Here is a 23,813-nt window from a genome sequence, read left to right as displayed (position 1 = left end):
GTGTCCCTAATAACAGGCTGCGCGGCTCATTCAGATCTCCATGCATGTGCAGTTTTTCCATTAGAAAGCTGGCAAGCGGCCTGCCCGCTAGGCCACTGCATGGCCGCACAGCTTAACGGGAACGTTGGTACTTAGCCATTGAATAAGACATGTTGTTTAAGCAAATGTATAACAATGCTAAGAATAGTAAACTGAAATTATACAATGAGGGGCATGCTGCGGACTTTAATCGACGAGAAAAGGTTTAGATTTTGTTCGCAGGCGAAACACCGACGGCTTTATCAGACAGAGGGCGACAATTCCCGAATGTGCGGCGATATCGAGGGGTAATTTCATGAACCCACGCCCAGTGAGGAGCTGTGCCCCGCAGGATGTGGGGTGCAGGTGTCGCCCGTGGCTCAGTGGGCAGCATTGTGATTCGCCTCGGAGTCAGAAGGTTGTGGGTTCGAGTCCCCTCTCCAGAGCCTGGAGTATAAAAATCTAGGCTGACACTCCCAGTGCGGTACTGAGGGAGAGCTGCACTGTCAGAGGTGCCGTCTTTCAGATGAGACATTAAACCGAGGCCCCGTCTGCTCTCAGGTGGACGTAAAAGATCCCATGGCGCTCTTTTGAAGAAGAGCAGGGGAGTTATTCCCGATGTCCTGGCCAATATTTATCCCTCAATCAACCTAAAACAGATTATCGGGTCATTATCACATTGCTGTTTGTGGGAGCTTGCTGTGTGCAATTGACTGCCGCGTTTCCCACATTACAACAGTGAATACACTTCAAAAAGTACTTAATTGGCCGTAAAATGTTTTGGGATATCCGGTGGTCGTGGAAGGCGCTATATAAATGCAAGGCTTTCTTCAGGTGTGTGTGTCCTTATTGTTCAAAAATCTGTCTAACTCCACCGTAAATATATTCAATGATGAATCTTAATGATGTTCCAATCAGATCACCTCTCATTCTCCAATGAGTATAGGCCAAACCTGCTCAATCTTTCTTCATAACACAACCCCTTCATCTCTGGTGTCTGTGTGTGCGTGTTCGTGTGTGTGCATGTATCTGTATAGGTCTCTGCTGTTCTGAGGACTAATACGTACAGTTCCACCCCATGGCAACAGGCTTACTGCAGGAGATGAGCTGTACAAGGGACATTTGTTCAAGGTTGGCCCTCCACAGGTGCGTTGGTTCTGCTCCCTGTTAGCTGTAATTTGTACTTTAAGCAGCTGCACAATGCTCAGGTCAGACTCCGCCTCGAGCCCTGTGTCCACGGCTGCTCACTGCGACACAGGGTGGACACTCAAACTCTGGGGGGCTGTTGCAGAGGACAGCCGTGGGACTGATCCCTAGTGTCAGAGTAAAGGCTGGAAAAACTGGGACTTTGGAGCTGTGGATGGAGGCAATTCTGGGCGGGGTGGGGGCGTGGGGAGGGGGAACCTCGGGTGTACTTAAAACAGAAACGGTAAACCGAGAACACGGGGGGCAATTTGACCTGAAACCCGCCCGTTGGGAAACTGACCAGATTGGGTGCGACGCTGGTTTCACACCCCGCCAGATTTTGTTCTCCATTGAAGTCCACGGAGAGCAGTATTGGGCGGGATTATAACCGGCGTTCTCGGTAAACCATGACAGGCAAGTGTTCAAAGTGACAAAAGACAAATGTGTGGCCTGATAGCAAATAGATCAACAACAACTTGTATTTATATAGCGCCTTTAATGCAGTGAAACATCCCAAGGCGCTTCACAGGGGTGTTATAAGGCAAAACTAATAAATTTGACACTGAGCCACATAAGAAGAAGTTACGGCAGATGACCAAAAGCTTGGTCAAAGACATAGGTTTTAAGGAGCGTCTTAAAGGAGGAAAGAAGTGGAGAGAGGTTTAGGCAGGGAGTTTGAGCTTGGGGCCCAGGCAACAGAAGGCACGGCCACCAATGGTTGAACGATTTATAATCAGGGATGCTCAAGAGCGTAGAACTTGGAGTGCAGACATCTCCGGGGGGGTGGGGTTGTGAGGCTGAAAGCTCAACGTCTGCAGTGGTCCACTGGGTTGAGCAGTGGAAGGGAAAACCTTGGAATCACTTCAGAAGCATTGGAGGGGGGGATCGTGGGGCTCTTCTGATGGATGAGATGGGAGCAGCAGAAGGTCTATCTCCTGCGTCTCTGTCCTGTGAGCCTCTTGTACCATTTCACTGTTGCCTTCCCTGAACTTCAGTTACGTGGATAGACTGGAGAAGGTTCAAAATCATGAGTGGTCCATACACATTATATAGAGATAAACTGTTCCTATTGACTGCAGGTTCAGGAACCAGAGGACACAGATTCAGGGTGATTGGCAGAAGAACCAAAGGTGACGTGTGTATAAAAAATTTTTAAAAATGGTTTAAGCAGCGAGTGGTTAGGATCTGGAATGCGCTGCCTGAAAGAGTGATGGAGCCAGACTCAATCACGGCTTTCAAAAGGTTGGATAAGTGCCCGAAGGGGGGGAAAAAAATTGCAGGGCTGCGGGAAAAGGGCGGGGGGGGGGGGGTGGGACTGGCTGAGGTGCTCTTGCAGAGAGCCGGCACGGGCTCGACGGGCCGAATGGCCTCCTGTGCTGTAACCATTGTATGACCTGCATCACCGCCGGCACAAACTGTTGATGGTTTCCTTGTGCAGACCAACACATGGACCACGATCGCCAACATGCTGAGTCGCCGGAGCAGTGCGGGGGTCGCGGTGCTGGAGGGGATGCTGTACGTCGCCGGCGGCAACGATGGGACCAGCTGCCTTAACTCAGTGGAAAGATATAATCCAAAAACAAACACGTGGGAGAGTGTGGCGCCCATGAACATCAGACGGTAGGCGTCTCTCTCTGCTCCCTCCGTTTCAAAATGCATGACCATTGACTCTGGCACCGTGCTTAACCATCTCCATGAGCATTCAGCTTCACAAGTTTCCGGTTCACATAAGAAATAAGAGCAGGAGTCGGCCATTCGGCCCCTCGAGCCTGCTCCACCATTCAGTGAGATCATGGCTGATCTTCTATCTCAACACCACTTTCTTGCACTGTCCCCATATCCCTCGATTTCCTTAATATCCAAAAATATAACGATCTCTGTCTTGAATATACTCAAAGACTGAGTCTCTACAGCCCTCTGCAGTAGAAAATTCCAAAGATTCACCACCCTCTGAGTGAAGACGCTTCTCCTCCTCAGTCCTAAATGACTGACCCCTTATTCTGAGACTGTGACCCCTGGTTCTAGGCTCCCCAGCCCAGGGGAAACATCCTCCCTGCATCTACCCTGTCAAGCCCTGTAAGAATTTTATATGTTTCAATGAGATCACCTCTCATTCTTCTAATCGCTTGAGGATATAGGCCTAGTCTGCTCAATCTCTCCTCAAGACAATCCCCCCCGTCCCAGGAACCAGTCCAGTGAACCTTCGTTGGTTCCTCAATGGCAAGTATATCCTTCCTTGGGTAAGGAGACCAAAACTGTACACAATACTCCAGGTGCAGTCTTACCAGGTCCCTATATAATTGCAGTAAGACGTCTTTATTCTTATACTCAAATCCTCTTGTAATAAAGGCCAACATACCATTTGCTTTCTTAATTCCTTGCTGTACCTGCATGTTGGGGAGCAAGTCATGCTTAGTTGGACAGAACCTTAGTCAGACCCCATCTGGCGTAACTGTGTTCAGTTCTAGGTACTGCACCTCAGGTAAGATATACTGGCCTTGGGCGGGGGCGAGAAGGGAGAGTGTAGATTCACCTGAATGATACCTTAAATGGTTAAAGGGTTAAATTATGCATAAACTGGGCTTGTATTGTCTTGAGTTTAGAAGATTGAGGGCTGATCTGATCGAGGTGTTTGAAATGTTAAAAGGATTCGATAGGGTAGATACTGAGAAACTATTTGCTCGGATGGGAGGAATTGGGAAGTCAGAACAATTAGATCTAGGCCAGTCAGGAGAGAAATCAGCAAACACTACTTCACACAAAGCGAGGTAGAAATTTGGAACTCTCTTTTCCCCCCACCACAGAAGCCTGGTGATGCTGGGACAATTGGAGGTTTCAAGTCTAAGATCGCTAGATGTTTGTTAGGTAAAGGTATCAAGGGCGGGAATATGTGGCTGGGCTGCAGATCAGCCATGATTTACTTGAATGCAGGCTCAAGGGGCTGAATGGCCTACTCTTTTTTTTATTAAAAAAAAAATTGTTCCTGGGATATGGGCGACACTGCCAAGGCCGGCATTTATTGCCCATCCCTAATTGCCCCTTGAGAAGGTGGTGAGCCACATGCTTGAACCGCTGCAGTCCATGTGGTGAAGGTGCTCCCACAGTGCTGTTAGGGAGGGAGTTCCAGAATTCTGATCCAGCGTCGATGAAGGAACGGCCGAGATATTTCCAAGTCAGGATGGTGTGTGACTTGGAGGGGAACTTGCAGGTGATGGTGTTCCCATGCAGCTGCATCTTGTTCCTAATGTTCCTATGACACTGAAACAAGCACTATTATTGCAATAATAAACTACTGAACTGTTTACATTCCATTAAAAAAGCTAATCTTTAGAATAGGAATGTCCAAGCCTGTTTGTCTAGTGTCAGCCGCGGCTCGGGGCAGCACTCTCGTCTCTGAGTCAGAAGATTGTGGGTTTAAGTCCCACTCCAGGGACTTGAGCACAAAAATCTAGGCTGACACTCCCAGTGCAGTGCTGAGGGAGTGCTGCACTGTCAGAGGTGCCGTCTTTCATATGGACAGAAAAGACCCCACGCCACTATTTCGAAGAAGAGTTATCCCTGGTGTCCTGGGCAACATCACAAACAGATTATCTGGTCATTATCCCATTGCTGTTGGTGGGTTTGCTGCATGCAAATTGGCTGCCACGTTTCCTACATTGCAACATTACACTTCCAAAAAGTACTTCATTGGCTTTGGGACGTCCTGAGGTTATGAAAGGCGCTATAGAAATGCAAGTCTTTTTTTTCTTTGGGCGCGCACCGTGGGGCGATATGTGTAGTTTTACATCATAAAAGTACAGAATGTATGCAGATGTTTCAGACTCTTTCATGTTCAGTGTTTCACCTGTCATATGTTAACAACTAATCAAATGAACACACGATCCTCTTAACGTCATGGTGTGAGTAATGGGGCACGAATGGCGAACCAGTTTCTGTTAACCCGTTCATACCCTTATGTTCCTACTGTGTAAAATTAAAGCTAAGTTCTGTTTAAGATGCTGTCAGCTGTGGCCCAGTAGATAGCTCTCTCGTCTCTTGAGTCAGAAGGTTGTGGGTTCAAGTCCCACTCCAGGGACTTGAGCACAAATAAATCTGCACTCCAGCGCAGTGCTGAGGACGTGCCACACTGTCGGAGGTGCCGTCTTTCGGATGAGCCATTAAACCGAGGCCCCGTCTGCTCTCTCAGGTGGACGTAAAAGATCCCATGGCACTATTTCGAAGACGAGTACGGGAATTCTCCCCAGTGTCCTGGCCAATATTTATCCCTCAATCAACATAACAAAAACAGATGAGCTGGTCATTATCACATTGCTGTTTGTGGGAGCTTGCTGTGCGCAAATTGGCTGCCGCGTTTCCTACATTACAACAGTGACTACACTCCAAAAGTATAATTGGCTGTAAAGCGCTTTGAGGTCCACACCCCAGCTTTTAAGAAAGAAATAATCAGTGTCATAATCCCACTTCTCTGCACAGAACAATTTAAAAATTGACAGAAGGCAGATTGAAGACAGATTGGGGACTGAGAAATCGGACTCTTTCCGTCCACAGTCTCCGCCAATGAATGGGTCTAAGTGTTTTCACAAGTAGGTCACGCTTTACAAATATCTGTTCCTCAGACTCTTGTTAGGATTTGCCCTTGTGAGGAGGTCTTTTTAATGAGCCCGTAATACATGGCATTGGTGAGGCCACACCTGGAGTATTGTGTGCAGGTCTAGTCTCCTTACCTAAGGAAAGATATACTTGCCATTGAGGGAGTGCAGCAAAGGTTCACCAGACTGGTTCCTGGGATGAGGGGATTGCCGTATGAGGAGAGATTGAATAGACTCGGCCTAAGATCCCTAGAGTTTAGAAGAATGAGAGGTGAATCTTATTGAAACATATAAAATTCTTAAGGGGCGTGACAGGGTTATTGCTGTGAAAGGGAATCTAGAACACGGGGTCACGGTCTCAGAATAAAGGGTCAGGCATTTAGGACTGAGATGAGGAGAAATTTCTTCACTCAGAGGGTTGTGAACCTTTGGAATTCTCTGCCCCAGAGGACTGTGGATGCTCAGTCGCTGAGTATATTCAAGACAGAGATCAATAAATTTATGGGAACTAAGGGATGTGAGGATAGTCCGGGAAGCTGGAGTTGAGGTAGAAGATCAGCCATGATGCTGTTGAATAGCGGAGCAGGCCCGAGGGCCTAAATGGCCTCCACCTGCTCCTATTTCTTGTGTTATGTAATTTCAACGGTTCCCCGGCGACAATGCGTGTGGGAAATTCGGCCGCACGCTGTCCTCGATTTCCGAACACGCAGACTTGTAAAATGACCCCTAATGGAACGTGCTGGGGCTAGGGTCCTGGCGAACCGAATAACTAGGGCTGCAGAGAGAGCTTTGAACGAATTAGTGAGGGGGACGGTTCAGGTGAGCAGAAACCTAAAAGCTCAAAGAACAAGGTGAAGGCAATAGAGCCGGGTAGCATTTGGGGGAAACAAAAACCAGAGCGTGACAGGAAGGGACACAATCTATAAACATAAGAGTATATCAGAAACTGGGACCATAGCAGGAGAAAATGGTAAGAAAACACTTTTAAAAGCTCTTTATCTGAAAGCACGCAGCATTCGTAACAAATTGGATGAGCTGTTGGCACAAATAGTTACAAATGGGTATGATCTGGTAGCCATAACAGAGACGTGGTTGCAAGGTGACCAGGACTGGGAACTAAACATTCAGGGGTATTTGACAATTCGGAAGGACAGACAGAAAGGAAAAGGCGGTGGGGTAGCTCTGTTAATAAAGGATGGGATCACTGCAATAGTGAGAAACTATATTGACTTAAATGATCAGGATGTTGAAACTGTTTGGGTGGAGATAAGGAATAAGGGGAAAAAGTCACTGGTGGGCGTAATCTATTGGCCCCCTAACAGTAGCAACTCAGTTGGTCGGAGCATGAACCAAGAAATAGTGGGGGCTTGTAAAAAGGGAACAGCAACAATCATGGGTGATTTTAACCTCCATATTGATTGGACAAATCAAATTGGTTCATAGACTTTCATAAGGGACGGATTCCTTGAGCAGTATGTAACGGAACCAACCAGGGGGCAGGCTATCTTAGACCTGGTCCTGTGTAATGAGACAGGGTTAATAAACAATCTCCTCGTAAAGGATCCCCTTGGAATGAGTTGAATTTCAAATTCAGATGGAGGGTGAGAAAGTTGGATCTCTAACCAGCGTACTAAGCTTAAATAAAGGAGACTATGAAGGTATGAGGGCAGAGTTGGGTAAAGTGGACTGCGAAAATAGATTAAAGTGTAGGATGGTTGGTGAACAATGGTGTACATTTAAGGAGATACTTCACAACTCTCAAGAAAAATATATTCCAGTGAGGAGGAAAGGGTGTAAAAGAAAAGATAGCCATCCGTGGCTAACTAAAGAAATAAAGGACGGTATCCAATTAAAAACAAGGGCATACAATGTGGCCAAAACTAGTAGGAAGATTGGGAAGTTTTTAAAAGCCATCAAAGAATGACTCAAAAAATGATTAAAAAAGGCAAGATAGACTATGAAAGTAAACTAGCACGAAATATAAAAACAGATAGCAAGAGTTTCTATAGATATATAAAAAGGAAAAGAGTGGCTAAAGTAATTGTTGGTCCCTTCGAGGACGAGACCGGGAAATTAGTAATGGGGAACATGGAGATGGCAGAAACTCTGAACAAATATTTTGTATCAGTCTTTACAGTAGAGGTCACTAACAATATTCCAACAGTGGATAGTCAAGGGGCTTTTGGGGGGGAGGAATGTTACAATCACAATCACTAAGGAGGTGGTACTCAGTAAGATAATGGGACTAAAGGCAGATAAATCTGCTGGACCTGATGGCTTGCATCCTAGGGTCTTAAGAGAACTGGCAGCAGGGATAGTGGATGCCTTGGTTGTAATTTACCAAAATTCCCTGGATTCTGGGGAGGTCCCAGCAGATTGGAAAACTGCAAATGTAACGTCCCTATTTTAAAAAAAGGAGGCAGACAAAAAGCAGGAAACTATAGACCAGTTAGCGTAACATCTGTGGTTGGAGTCCATTATTAAAGAAGCAGTAGCAGGACATTTTGAAAAGCATAATTCGGTCAGGCACAGTCAGCATGGATTGATGAAGGGGAAGTCACGTTTGACAAATTTGCTGGAATTCTTTGAGGATGTAACGACAGGATGGATAAAGGGGAACCAGTGGACGTGGTGTATTTGGACTTCCAGAAGGCATTTGACAAGGTGCCACATAAAAGGTTACTGCCCAAGATAGAAGTTCATGCGGTTGGGGGTAATATATTAGCATGGATAGAGGATTGGCTAACTAACAGAAAAGAGAGTCGGGATAAATGGTTCATTCTCGGGTTGGCAATCAGTAACATGGGAACATAAGAAATAGGAACAGGAGTAGGTCATACAGCCCCTCGAGCCTGCTCTGCCATTCAATAAGATCATGGCTGATCTGATCATGGACTCGGGTCCACTTCTCCGCCCACTCCCCATAACCCCTTATCGTTTAAGAAACTGTCTATTTCTGTCTTAAATTTATTCAATGTCCCAGCTTCCACAGCTCTCTGAGGCAGCGAATTCCACAGATCTCTGTTTTAAATGTGATCATGCCCTCTAGTTCTAGTCTCCCCTATCAGTGGAAACATCCCCTCTGCATCCACCTTGTCAAGGCCCCTCATAATCTTATACGTTTCGATAAGATCACCTCTCATTCTTCTGAATTCCAATGAGTAGAGGCCCAACCTACTCAACCTTTCCTCATAAGTCAACCCACTCATTCCCGGAATCAACCTAGTGATCCTTCTCTGAACTACCTCCAAAGCAAGTATATCCTTTCGTAAATATGTAAATATTACAACTAGTGGGGTGCCGCAGAGATCAGTGCTGGGACCCAATTATTTACAATCTTATATTAATGATTAATGACTTGGAAGAAAGGACCGAGTGTAACGTAGCCAAGTTTTCTGACGATACAAAGATGGGAGGAAAAGCAATGTGTGAGGAGAACACACAAAATCTGCAAAAGGACATAGACAGGCTGAGTGAGTGGGCAAAAATTTGGCAGATGGAGTATAATGTTGGAAAGTGCCGCAGTACAGCGGGACCTGGGGGTACTTGTGCATGAAACAAAAAAGATTAGTATGCAGGTACAGGAAGTAATCAGGAAGGCCAATGGAATCTTGGCCTTTATTGTAAGGGGGATGAAGTATAAAAGCAGGGACGTCTTGCTACAGTTATACAGGTTATTGGTGAGGCCACACCTGGAATACTGTGGCGGTTTTGGTTTCCATATTTACGAAAGGATATACTTGCTTTGGAGGCCGTTCAGAGAAAGTTCACTAGGTTGATTCCGGAGATGAGGGTGTTGACTTATGAGGAAAGGTTGAGTAGGTTGGGCCTCTACTCATTGGAATGCAGAAGAATGAGAGGTGATCATATCGAAACGTGTAAGATTATGAGGGGGCTTGACAAGGTGGATGCAGAGAGGTTAGGGGAGACTAGAACTAGGGGGCATGGTCTTAGAATAAGGGGCCGCCCATATAAAACTGAGATGAGGAGGAATTTCTTCTCTGAAGGTTATAAATCTGTGGAATTCGCTGCCTCACAGAGCTGTGGAAGCTGGGACATTGAATAAATTTAAGACAGAGATAGACAGTTTCTTGACCAATAAGGGAATAAGAGGTTATGGGGAGTGGGCGGGGAAGTGGACCTGAGTCTATGATCGGATCAGCCATGATCTTATTGAATGGCGGAGCGGGCTCGAGGGGCCGTATGGCCGACTCCTGCTCCTATTTCTTATGTTCTTTATGTTGTTAAATGATGTCGCGTTCAGGTGAATCTTCTGTGGCAATGATCATACTGTGGCACTGCCCGTGGGCTCATAGAATCTTACAGCACAGAAGGAGGCCATTCAGCCTATCAAGCCTATGCCGGCTCTTTAAAAGATCTGTCCAATTTCGGCCCACACCCCAGCTTTTTCCTCATAACCCTGCAAATGAGTCATCTTCAAGTGCATCTCCAATTGGCTTTTGAACGTTCCTCTGGAGCCTGCTTCCATCAGCCTTGTGTGAATACATTTCTCCTCATTTCCCCGCTAGTTCTTTTGCCAACTATTTAAAAAATGTGACCTCTGGTTACCGACTCACTTGCCAGTGAGAACAGTCCCTCCCTGCTGCTCGAGGCTGTTGTCTCCTCATGCACCCTTGCCCAATAGGTACAATCTGGGCTGCACAGCTTGCCGTTTGGCACGCAGTAAGTGGTCAGTTGTTTAATATTTTACAATCTCATCTCTCCGTGTGTCACCTCGAGCGCATTCGAAAGGGTTAAAGGGTAGAAAGAGGCATGGTCATTCGTTGAGTCTGTTGTGACGATATAATCGCCCAGACAGCACCAAGCATATTCTTGAGACACTGCAGTACATACTTGGTGCTGGCGAGAGATAATTGTAACAAGTGACTCATTGATTAACCATGAATGGGTCCACTTGAAGAGATTAAAAGAAACGCTGCAGATCGAAAATGCAAACCGAAACACTGGGTATACGCAGCAGGTCCATTACAAATTAAACACTTTCATTTCTATAGCGCCTTTCACGACCACTGACCGTCCCAAATCTCTCGACAGCCAATGAAGTGCTTTTTGAAGTGCAGTCACTGTTGTAATGTAGGAAACGCGGCAGCCAATTTGCGCACAGCAAGCTCCCACAAACAGCACAGTGATAATGACCAGATAATCTGTTTTAGTGATGTTGATTGAGGGATTAATATTGGCCAGGGCACCGGGGATAACTCCCCTGCTCTTCTTCGAAATAGTGCCATGGGATCTTTTACATCCACCTGAGAGACGTCGGTTTAACGTCTCATCCGAAAGATTATATATGTCAGCCGTGGCTTAGTGGGCTGTGCACTCGCCTCTGAGTCAGAAGGTTGTGGGTTCAAGTCCCACTCCAGAGACTTGAGCACAAAATCCAGGCTGACACTCCCAGTGCAGTGCTGAGGGAGTGCTGCACTGTCGGAGGTGCTGTCTTTCCGATGAGACGTTAAACCGAGGCCCCGTCTGCCCTCTCAGATAGATGTTAAAGATCCCATGGCACTATTTCGAAGAAGAGCAGGGGAGTTCTCCCCGGTGTCCTGAGGCCAATATTTATCCCTCAAATGGATTAAGTGGTCAAGTTGGGTGCCATGTTTCCTATATTACAACAGAGATGACACTTCAAAAGTACTTAATTTGCTTAAAGTGCTTTGGGACATCTTGAGGTCAAGAAAGGAGCTATGTAATTGCAAGTCTTTCCTTTTTCCTGCATTGTCAGCAAGCTATGTGCCACTTAATGACATTACACATACCTTTGGAGCAGTCACCAATCTCTCCTAACTGTACATGGCAACAACACCCAGAATGCTTTGCAGGGATGGTATTAATGACCACAATGGAGTCGGATGTGGTTCATGCCTAAGATTCCTTATGTACTCAGTTCCTTCTGATCTTTGGCACTGTGGAAAGGCACCAAGAGGAAGTCTGGTCTCTCCTAACACTAGGGGGGAGAGGGAGAGGGAGAGGGAGAGAGAGGGTCCCCAACATGCCTTTGTAGCACAGGTAGAAAACTGCCAGATGTCTGCAGCCCACTCTGTTGTCTGGGGAATGTGTGTGGTTTGGAGAAGAAGGGGAAAACCAATTTGCCAATTGGTGGGGGCGGAGGAAAGAAATGATTGAGCAATGTGGTGGTGGATTGAGAATGTCAGGAATGTGGATTGGTGCCCATAGTTGCCACTCAGTGAGTTCCTGATCTATGCATGAAAAGAAGGAAAGACTTGCATTTCTATAGCGCCTTTTACAACCTCAGAATGTCCATAAGTCACTTTACAGCCAAAGTACTTTTTGAAGTGTAGTCACTGTTGTAATGTAGGAAGCGCGGCAGCCAATTTGCGCACAACAAGCTCCCACAAACAGCAATGTGATAATGACCAGATCATCTGTTTTAAGATGTTGACTGAGAGCTAAGTATTGGCCCAGGACATCGGGGATAACTCCTCTGCTCTTCTTTGAAATTTTTTTTTTATAGGATCAGGAGTAGGCCATACGGCCCCTCGAGCCTGCTCCGTCATTCAATAAGATCAAGGCTGATCTGATCATGGACTCAGCTCCACTTCCCCGCCCGCTCCCCATAACCCCTTATCCCCTAATCGTTTAAGAAACTGTCTATATCTGTCTTAAATTTATTCAATGTCCCAGCTCCCCGAGGCAGCAAATTCCACAGATTTACAACCCTCGGAGAGAAGAAATTTCTCCTCATCTGTTTTAAATGGGCGGCCCCTTATTCTAAGATCTTGCCCTCTAGTTCTAGTCTTCCTCACCAGTGGAAACATCCTCTCTGCATCCACCTTGTCAAGCCCCCTCATAATCTTATACGTTTCGATAAGATCGCCTCTCATTCTTCTGCATTCCAATGAGTAGAGGCTCAACCTTTCCTCATAAGTCAACCCCCTCATCCCCGGAATCAACCTAATGAACCTTCTCTGAACCGCCTCCAAAGCAAGTACATCCTTTTGTAAATATGGAAACCAAAACTGCACGCAATATTCCAGGTGTGGCCTCACCAATACCTTATATAGCTGTAGTAAGACTTCCCTGCTTTTTATATTCCATCCCCCATGAGGAAATAGTGCCGTGGGATCTTTTATGTCCACCTGAGAGGGCAGACGGGGCCTCTGTTACATAGAAACATAGAAAATAGGTGCAGGAGTAGGCCATTCGGCCCTTCAAGCCTGCACCACCATTCAATATGATCATGGCTGATCTTGCACTTCAGTACCCCATTCCTGCTTTCTCTCCATACCCCTTGATCCCTTTAGGAGAGAATTCCACATGCTCACAACTCTGAGTGAATAAGTTTCTCCTCATATCGGTCCTAAATGGCTTACTCCTTATCCTTAGACTGTGACCCCTGGTTCTGGACTTCCCCAACATTGGGAACATTCTTCCTGCATCTAACCTGTCCAATCCCGTCAGAATTTTATATGTTTCTATGAGATCCTCTCTCATTCTTCTAAATTCCATTGACTATAAGCCTAGTCGATCCAGTCTTTCTTCATATGTTAGTCCTGTCATCCCGGGAATCAGTCTGGTGAACCTTGGCTGCACTCTCTCAATAGCAAGAATGTCTTTCCTCAGATTAGGAGACCAAAACTGTACACAATATTCAAGGTGTGGCCTCACCAAGGCCCTGTACAACTGTAGTAAGACCTCCCTGCTCCTATACTCAAATCCTCTCGCTATGAAGGCCAACATGCCATTTGCCTTTTTCACCGCCTGCTATACTTGTATGCCAACTTTCAATGACTGATGTACCATGACACCCTGGTCTCGTTGCACCTCCCCTTTTAGTAATCTGTCACCATTCAGATAATCTGCCTTCCTGTTTTTACCACCAAAGTAACCTCACATTTATCCACATTATACTGCATCTGCCATGTATTTACTCACTCGCCTAACCTGTTCAAGTCACCCTGCAGCCTCTTGGCACCCTCCTCACAGCTCATACTGTCACCCAGCTCAGTGTCATTTGCAAACTTCGAGATATTACATTCAATTCCTTCGTCTAAATCATTAATGTATATTGTAAATAGCTGGGGTCCCAGCACTGAACCTTGCGGTTTGATATCTCATCTTAAAGACGGCACCTCTGATAGTGCAGCACTCCCTCAGCACTGCACTGGAGTGTCAGCCTAGATTTATGTGCTCAAGTTTACTGGAGTGGGACTTGAACCCACAACCTTCTGACTCAGAGGTGAGGGTGCGACCCACTGAGCCACAGCTGACACAAGGGAGGTGTTGAGTGTGGTTCGAGCACTAGAGAAAAACAAAGTAAATTAAAGGGCCAATCTGGCTTGTGTAACTTGCAGTGCAGTTGCTGTGTATGAAGCGAAGTCTGCAGGTTCCCACTGAAGAGTACAGCCAGATACCCTTTTATCAACAGCACTGTGACGTGCTGGGAGCCAAGCTCCTACAAGTTCTATTCTGTCAGGAAAGGAGAAAAGATAAATAAGTTGAGACTTCTTTGCAATTCATTTGAAGATCAGTGTGGAAGATCTCTACCATGCATTTCCTTCCTTTTTCCACCACCAACAACAACAACTTGCATTTATGTAGTGCCTTTAACCTAGTAAAATGTCCCACGTGCTTCACAGGAGCATTTTTCAAACACCGAGTCACTATTAGGACAGGTTTTAAGGAACGTCTTGGAGGAGAGGGAGGTGGAGAAACGGAGAAGCTTGGGGAGGGAATGCCACAGCTTTGGACCTTGGCTGCTGAAGGCATGGCCACCGATGGTGGGAGCGATTTAAAATCAGGGATGCGCAAGAGGCCAGAATTGGAGGAGTGCAGAGATCTCGGAGGGTTGTGGAGCTGAAGGAGATTAGAGATGGGGAGGGGCGAGGGCCATGGAGGGATTTGAAAACGAGGACGAGAAATTTTCAATCAAGGTGTTGTCGGACCGGGAGCCAATGTCGGTCAGCGAGCACAGGGGAGATGGGTGAGCGGGACTTGGTGCGAGTTCGGACACGGGCAGCAGAGTTTTGGATGAGTTCACGTTTATGGATGTTGGAAGATGGGAGGCCAGCCAGGTGAACATTAGAATAGTCAGATCTAGAGGTAACAAAGGCATGGATGAGGGTTTCAGCAGGACATGAGCTGAGGCAGGGCAGATACGGGCGATGTTTGGGAGATGGACATGTAGACAGTCTTGGTGCTGGAGAGGATATGTGGTTGGAAGCTCATCTTGGGGTCAATTAGGACCCCCAGTTGCAAACAGTCTGGTTCAGCCTCAGACAGTGACCGGGGAGAGGGATGGAGTCAGTGGTTAAGGTGTGTAGTTCGTGGTGGAGCCCAAAGACAATTTTTTTCCCCTCATGTCGTTTCTGGTTCTTTTGCCAATCACCTTAAATCTGCGTCCTCTGGTGACCGACCCATCTGCCACTGGAAACAATTTCTCATTTACTCTTTCAAAACCGTTCACGATTTGGAACGCATCCAACAAATCTCCTCTTAACCTTCTCTGCTGTGAGGAGAACAGCCCCCAGGGATGAATCCTATGGTCTTTGTCCCTCGACTCTTGCGGCGGGCGCCTCAGTATCGCTGGCAAACCTAACCAAAGAGAATGTCGATTCAGTGGCCAGTCTGTCCAGGGTTGGGGAGGGGAAGGGTCAGTCACTGGCAACGGGGGGGTACCTGCCTGTCAGCAGAAAATGATGGTATGGGGTGAGGAAAAGATCTGAAGAGATGGAGGAAAAGGAGCCAAAAAAATAAACTAGGGCAAACAATATTCAAAAGTTAAATAAAAGTTGCGCTACGAACATTTCTGTTGAGACTTGTACAAGCCAACAATATTAAGTAAAAGTCCCAACCTCCAAAAGTACACAGTTTATTATCTCTCTACTTTACTTCGCTTTGCAGATTAGATCTCAGCCTGCAGTAAGGCATGAAAACCTGAAAATACGAAACTATTTGAGAGATCCCAGATAAGAAATTGGCGTCTCGTGTACTAAGATCATGGGGGAAGATGTAACGCCATACTCCACATTCTTGGATGGAACCACGCTTGGCTGATTCACTGCTCGCAAATTTTGCGGCTGGGAATTGCCCTGTGTTTTGGCTCCTTCCCTACCTTGTATACTGCCTGTACTCGTAGTGCTGACTCTGCTTGTCATCCTTACCCGGTCTGGCCTACATGTGACACCAGACCCACAGCAATGTGGTTGACTCTTAACTGCCCTCTGAAATGGCGTCTCACCACCACCTTCTTGAGGGCAATAAGGGATGGGCAATAAATGCTGGCCTTGCCAGCAAAACCCAGATCCCATGGATGAATTTTATTTTTAATCTGTCATCAGCTGTACTCCTTTAGCGCGAATGGCCCCAAGCCCGCGGCGCAAATGACTCCAAGCCCGTGGCGTGAATGACCCAACGTTCAAGGGTTTGAGGACATTGTAGATCCATGAATACTCGGGGCCCACCTGATTTAGTGAAGGTCTATGGCAGGTCATGCCTGGCGCTTTGTATTGTGCCGTGGAGCCCAACGCGCCCACAGACACCGACGCCCAACACCAAGCGTAAGAGCACGAGAGCAGCACGTGGCGGTCACACTCCTGAAACAACCCCTCTCAACGTGATGTAAAAGCTGCAAGGTAAAGGCACCCTCAGGCCAATGCTGGACTTATTCTCCCACCACCAACGGCATGGGGATTTACAGCTTTGGGGTTGAAATGTGATATTTTGGTCATGTTTATATAGTTGCCAGAGAGTGCACGGACCAACATCTTCGCTTGTCAGAACAGGGCAGGTGGAACCAAGCCCGAGGCAACTCTGGGACCTCATCTTCTAAGCATTGCACTGGGGAACAAGAGTTCCATTGGTTTTTGGGCAATGGGGGAGCACTGCCCTCCCTCCCATAATTTTTACATTTTGACGCATCTGTCTATTTATATAATCGAAACGTTTTAGTTGTTTGCATAGCAAAATGCGTGGTATTATTAAACCTTCACAGAAGGCAACTGTCTGTAACAATTGAATAAAACTCAGAGTTTGCGGGATCTGGATTGCTCTACCTGAAAGGGTTGAGGGAGATGAATGATTTTGAAAGGGAGTTGGACAGGTATTGGAGCATGAGGATCTTGTAGGGCTCCGGACAACAATTGTGGATGTGGGATTAAGCAAAGAGCCAGCACAGGCACGATGGGCCGAATATCCTCCATCTGTGCCGTAAGTTTTTATGAAAAAGAAGCTTGGAGAGTGGGAAAGCAGTCCAGTAATCAAATACAATCACGTTGACTTTGGCAGGGCCAAATCTAGTCTCTATGGTTATAAGGCTAGTTAAGGAGGAAGGTTCATTACGTTGATTCCGGAGATGAGGGGGGTTGACTTATGAGGAAAGGTTGAGGAGGTTGGGCCTCTACTCATTGGAATTCAGAAGATTGAGAGGTGATCTTATCGAAACGTATACGATTATGAGGGGGCTTGACAAGGTGGATGCAGAGAGGCTGTTTCCACTGATGGGGGAGACTAGAACTAGATCTTAGAATAAGGGGCCGCCCATTTAAAACTGAGATGAGGAGGAATTTCTTCTCTGAGGATTGTAAATCTGTGGAATTCGCTGTGGAAGCTAGGTCATTGAATAAATTTAAGACAGAGATAGACAGTTTCTTAACCGATAAGGGAATAAGGGGTTATGGGGAGCGGGCAGGGAAGTGGACCTGAGTCCATGATCGAATCAGCCATGATCGTATTGAATGGTGCAGCAGGCTTGAGGGGCCGTATGGCTGACTCCTGCTTCTATTTCTTATGGACATTACATGGGGTAATCTCAATCCATTATATTTTGGTCAAATTCCAATTGGAGTGATACAGAAATGGCAGCCTTTGCAGGTATCCACCATCGTGGTGCTTGAGGGGTAATTTAGTGAGGCACTATCCCTAGCGTGAGGCCTCACTAGATGGGGCTACATCACCATTGGGGCAATGCTGCGATGGACGCTCCTGTGTCGTGAGGCTCAATGTTGGGAGCAAAGTTTGATCTTGCTGTCTTTGGGCTCTCTGACCATCGGCGAGATCAGCAGTGTCTCCTTTGCTTTGTGCTAACCACGCTTGCAAACAACCACCTAGAAGTAGGAGTGGAGGAAGCTTCTTCGGCAGAAGAATAGAAAAACAGAATATATTTTAGATGGTGAGAAGCTTTTAAATGTTGGTGTTAAGAGAGATTTGGGTGGCCTTGTGCAAGAAACACAGAAAGCTAGCTTGGAGTTACAGCAAGCAATAAGGAAGGCAAATAGCATGTTGTCCTTTATTGCAAGGGGGATGGAGTATAAGTGTAAGGAAGTCTTGCTACAGTTGTACAGGGCCTTGGTGAGACCACACCTGGAGTACTGTGCACAGTTTTGGTTCCTTATCTAAGGAAGAATATACTTGCCTTGGAGGTGGTGCAGTGAAGGTTCACGAGATTGATTCCTGGGATCAGAGGGCTGTCTTGTGATGAGGGATTATGTAGAATGAGAGGTGATCTCATTGAAACATATAAGATTCTGAAGGGGCTTGACAGGGTAGATGCAGAGAGGATGCTTCCCCTGCCTGGGGAATCTAGAACCAGGGGTCTCGGTCTCAGAATAAGGGGTCGGCGGCCATTTCCGACAGAGATGAGGGGGAATTTCTTCATTCAGAGGGTTGTGAACCTTTGGAATTCTCTGCCCCAGAGGGCTGTGGATGCTGAGTCTCTGAATATATTCAAGAAGAAAGACTTGGATTTATATCGCGCCTTTCACGACAACCGAACGTCTCAAAGCACTTTACAGCCAATGAAGTACATTTCTTTGAAATGTAGTCACTGTTGTAATCTGGGAAACATTCAAGGCTGAGATAGATAGATTTTTGGAGTCTAGGGGAATCGAGGGATATGGAGATCGGGCGGGAAAGTAGAGTTGAGCATGATGATCAGCTGTGATCTTATCGAATGGCGGAGCAGGCTCGAGGGGCCGAATGGTCACTCCTGCTCCTATTTCTTATATGAAATTGAAAGAGAGACTTTACAGAGAGACAGTAGGTGTCGCTGTCCTGTTTTCACCTTTGCCCTTTTCTCCTCAGGAGCACCCATGACCTTGTTGCGATGGACGGATGGCTTTACGCAGTTGGCGGCAATGACGGGAGCTCGAGCCTTAATTCTATTGAAAAGTACAATCCTCGCACCAACAAATGGGTGGCCGCCTCGTGCATGTTCACCCGACGAAGCAGTGTGGGGGTGGCCGTCCTCGAACTGCTAAACTTCCCCCCACCATCCTCGCCCACTCTCTCAGTTTCTTCGACCAGCCTCTAACGCTCCATCCAGCACAGCCTGGCTTTACCTCATTATGAACACACGGTCCTTTTCCAAGCAGCCAGTTGCTGCCACGTGACTCGTAACGAGGCCAACTCTGGTGCGGTCTTTTCTTTAGGGTCTACAACAGCAACAACAACAACAACGACAAAGAAAGCATTTAACGGTGGCTAACTCGCACTTCCATTTGCGGGCGTCCGCGAGCAAGTCCACAATTTTCCACCGCGGCGGTGTAAGTTCCCACCGATGCGCCGCGGCCATAATCTGGTCACACAACGTAAAAAGGGTGTCATTTGAGGCAGTGGGGTCAGTTCTGAAAACTCCGAAACTCAGACGGGATTTGTGTTCTTTTGAGCCTAAACATCGGCCGCAAGAGGTTGAGAACTGACGTGAGTGGCGACACTGTCAGTGTCACTGGAAATCTGGCAAATGCCCCGAGTACCTCCATAATCAAACACAGGCTGTGTTATTTATGGATCTATATTCCACGTCTGTGGTCAGTGTTTTCACGGCATGATGCACGATTATTTAAGTTCAGTGAAAGTAAGTGATAGCCCTCACACGACAAGTAATATAATGATTAATACTGAGTCCAGCGGTGGGCACAAGCCACCTCCTTCTTCTTCCTCCCCTCTTTAAGATCACTTTCTTCCCTAGCTCAGATATTTTCAAAGCTATGTAGCATTACCGATTTATACCACATATCAACTCCTCTCTGATGACCTTGAACCAAGGTAGAACACAGCAGAAAATACGACCAAGGGAGTGTAACCGGTGAACGGACTTAATTCTTCCACATCTTTTTGTGCCGATCAACCAAAACAACACACAAATAAATGACGTACCTCGTATTTTTCGGTCTAGGATATTCTCCAGGATATCCAACTGTAGCAGCCACATTCTGTCACTCCACTTGTGCAATCATGGAATGGTTACAGCATAGAAGGAGGCCATTCGGCCCATCGAGCCCATGTCAGCTCTCTGCAAGAGCACTTCAGCCGGACCCACTCCCCCGCCCTTTCCCCGTAGCCCTGCAATTTTTTTTTACCGAAATGATTAAGTTACCACTGACCAGAGGTAATAAAGCGGTGTTTTAAGTTAATTTATTTTATCTTTTGAATGTGAAACGTGTTGACTTGTATGTAGTTTTCCTTCTTTTACACAACTTAATGAAGTCTATGTGTGTATTCTCTTTTTAAGTTATTTTCTACCTCTGGTCAGGAGGTTGTTGTCAGTTAAAGGGAGGGGTTGGCGGGAGGGGGGGGGGAACTTTTGATTGTGGCTCTTATGGGGAAAGCAAGGGTTGGGATTAATTTAATAAACATTGCGAGTGATGGTATCTTCATTCATCTTTTCTCGGAGATTCATGAAAAGGTGTGGAATAATGAACAGCATAATGCAGTTTACTGTTTGTTTAATTTGATTTATTCATGTTCATGTCATGTGGGTAATATATTCCAATGTGTCTCCACTGTTGCATCATGATTCGCCTTCTTTAGGTCACTAGGTCAGGTGACTCATCGGCCATATTCCCTCTAAGTTTGTTTTTTGGTTGTGCGGCCCGTTAAAATTTCTGCGCATGCGCGGTTTTTCCATTCAAAATGGCCGATGACTGGCCTGCGCGGGAACTCCAGACCGCTGCCCGTCCGCAGCTTACCAGGAATGTTGCTCCTCTGATAGCGTGTGTATAATCACACATGTACCTGTACACGTCATGATCTCATCCTGCAAACAATGTTATTTTGCGGATGGCTCTTGCAGTTTTCGATCCTCGAAGCTCCAATGACGGATCGGGGGGGGGGGGGGTGAAAGAAATGCACTTCTTGGTGTGATACCCGAGCCGTTCGCCCCAAGTTCGATTCCTGGTCTGTTCTGATTGCTACAATTGTTCTCCGTATATATACCCTGGACCAGGGCAGAGGGAAATCAGCCAGGTTTCCTGCTTCTGACTCTGATGAAAATGTATGTGGCATTAGGGTGAAGACAGCATCAGGTTTGGCTGTGACTCTCTGATAATGTAATAGCCTGGTAACTAAAAGTCTCTTGCCATGATGGGGGTGGAGGGCGGGGGGGGGGTTCCTGATTGGCCGCCATAACTTTGGCGACTGCGCCAGTTTATGCACACTTTCCTCCAATCCTCTGCCCGAAGTTACAGTGCCCGATCGGGGCAGGGAGGGGAAACCCACCCCCCCTGGAGTTTTCTGCTGTCGATGCCTCGGTTGCTGAGACGAGGTGTTGAAAAGTCACCTAGATTCGAGGAACCCTTATCCAACCACAATCGGCACCTTTTGGACCGAAGCGAGCATTTCAGGGTGGGGGGTGGGAACCAACAAGTGAGTCACCTGACCTACCACTGCGACAATTTGTCAGTAAATTCACCAATCACATGCGCCCAGCGAGGAGCCACTCTCCAGGGGAGCTCCAATCGGAGATGAGGTTACTGCACCCGGGGCCTCCGACTCGCGCTGTTTTTTTTTTGTTGTGTGTGTCGGTGCCCTCCCACCCTTGCTGGGAGTGCGTGATCGCTGAAACGACCCTTCCCCGTCCCTCTGTCCCTCCCCCCCCCACAGCCCCCAGCCCCGATCAGATGCAAACAGCTCGTTCCACTTACATTCCACTCATTCTCCAAGTAGCCAGTGATCCGTCTGTACGCTCGTCAACGTAAGCGGAAGAGAAACCTCTGTAGTGGGTTACACACTGAATGTTAATAAATGAACCAGCGAGCATGTAAATAATTGCAAAAGTAAATCTAGAAAATATATGTCTCGAACAAAAATTGTGTGTCTTGATCCATAAAATTCAGTTATAAAGGGATCTGACTTTTGAGTTTTTCCACAAAGGTTTCTGAAATCGTTACTGTGTGTTTTGAAACCAGATATTAATTTTCAGCAAATCACCAAAATAATGCAGTTAATATGGTTTTGAAGTCGTTGACCTGTCTTATCAGTTCAAAATTCTAACTTTGCTTGTTTTTTTTTTAAAGTTCAGTTTTATCATAAGTGTCAAAGGATTGTTAAGTCGAACCTTGCGTAATATCCAGCCAGGTTTACACACTGTGATTTCTCCAGCCCTCTGTACTCCACTCTCACTGAAACTCAGTCCTTGAGCCTTGCTCCCCCCATCCCCCTCCCCTCTTCTTTGCCTGTGTGACAGTCACTGCCTTCAAAAAAAAACTTCATCATGGGAAGCACTTTGAGATGCGTTGACAATGTGAAGAGGCCTGCCAGCCTTTCTATTATTAATCTTTGAGTATCTGAACGAAATACAATATTTGAGCTGCTGGTCCAAGCTCTTTGAGAGCTGAGTTCCTGAGACTCGATGTAAAGTCTTTCTCCTGAGACTCGATGAAAGTTGGTCGGAATTCTGAATGATGAGAAATGGAGGGCACTGTAGCCAAGTGGAAAAAAATCGCGTCCTGCCTCTATCCCTCGGTACATCACACCCCCACCTTGGCTGGTCCCGAAGAGTTTTTGACCAACTACCTGCAGGATTTCGACCGTGGCTAAAAATTGATTACAGAGGGCTTTAAGAAATCGTTGTGAAGTTTATCTGGAGTAAATCGTGCCAAGAAGGTTAATCCTATTATCTGTGTAAATCACTTCGTAAGTGACAGTGTAGTTCTTGAAGACGTATCAATATATATATATATATATCATTTAATTAGAGACTTTACCTTAAGCAATGGAAAATGTATATGGCGTCCCCTTAGCTCTTAGCAGAGCCGTCATTAAGTAAAGACAAATTATCCCTCGTTCAGCTATAAAGTTGTGTACTGAGCGCTGATGTAGAATTTGCCTGGGTGGAGGTGTAGCGATGGGAAGATCTGGATTTGTGGCCGAGCCAAGACTTCGTGTCCTGGTCGTATTATTTACATGGTGGTTGTTTGGAACCCTTGCCTGGTCCCATTAAGGCTGGCTTCAATGCAGCATTTCTTTGTTCTTGGGATTTCCGGGGGGGGGGACAACTGCTTCAAAGAGCAAGTAAGTTCCTGGGGAGCTGGGTTTCCGATTATTTTGTGTACGAGGGGAAGGCAGGCTGCAATTAAGATATAAACGCACAAACTGGTCAGTTGTCAAAATAGTTGATCCTGATTTTATTTTTTGTTGTAAGATTACAGTTCATGTACGGTGTACGTGTCTGTTAATTTTTGTCAGATACTGCACCTCAAAGCCACCTTGGTGCAATGACTTTGCCTTTATGTGTGCAGGTGTGAAGAAAATGCGATGTTTGAACAGGGTGGGTAAAGCATCACGGGTTTATTTTGATTTATTGTTACTATATGTGCAACTTGTTGCTTATTTATATGTAATTTATGTTGGCATACTTCTGTGAAATGTTTTCATTACTTTTGCACTATACTTAAAAAAAAAGCAATACAAGCCCATGTGTGAAATAAACGTTTTTTTTTCCATTAGCTGGCAGCGTTGATTCCTTTTTACGTACAGAGAGAGAGAGAGCTGTAAATGTTTTTCAGACACTGACTGACTGACTCTGATGAAAATGGTGCAGAAATCCCGGTGGTTTCTTCTTCCCGCGAGCGTTCGACTAACGATAGGAGAAAAGATGCGCACTTACCTTTTGGTCGTACGCCCGCCAAAGATCCCGGTCTCGAGGCCTCCACTTCTTGCACAACGGAGCGAGTTCACATTGGGACGTCCGTAGGAGTCACATAGGCCTGGACACCCAATCACGGTAAAGTCTTTACTCATTCATAGTAATAGGAGTTTTGTAAGTCC

At 46.4% G+C, this 23,813-nt stretch overlaps 1 protein-coding gene across 8 annotated transcripts in view; it reads left to right on the top strand.

Annotated features, from left to right (window-relative positions):
- The window catches only part of klhl17 (kelch-like family member 17), a 93,981-nt gene extending 73,664 nt beyond the window's left edge, over nt 1-20,317 (top strand). For 5 of the 8 annotated variants that reach the window (XM_070860489.1, XM_070860485.1, XM_070860487.1 and 2 more), the window contains 2 exons: nt 2,642-2,823; nt 18,849-20,317. In XM_070860489.1, the coding sequence (XP_070716590.1) occupies nt 2,642-2,823; nt 18,849-19,077 (411 nt within the window). In that variant the 3' untranslated portion in view covers nt 19,078-20,317. Of the gene's footprint in view, nt 1-1,055; nt 1,165-2,641; nt 2,824-18,848 lie in introns of those variants that run through there. The other 3 variants (XM_070860490.1, XM_070860492.1, XM_070860491.1) reach the window with 3 other exon arrangements.
- The last annotated feature ends 3,496 nt before the right edge of the window (nt 20,318-23,813 follow it).

This window comes from Pristiophorus japonicus, chromosome 18, assembly GCF_044704955.1.
Source record: "Pristiophorus japonicus isolate sPriJap1 chromosome 18, sPriJap1.hap1, whole genome shotgun sequence".
NCBI lineage: Eukaryota > Metazoa > Chordata > Chondrichthyes > Pristiophoridae > Pristiophorus > Pristiophorus japonicus.
The sequence above is the reverse complement of the archived record's forward strand: the minus strand, read 5'-3'. Positions and strand labels throughout refer to the sequence as shown.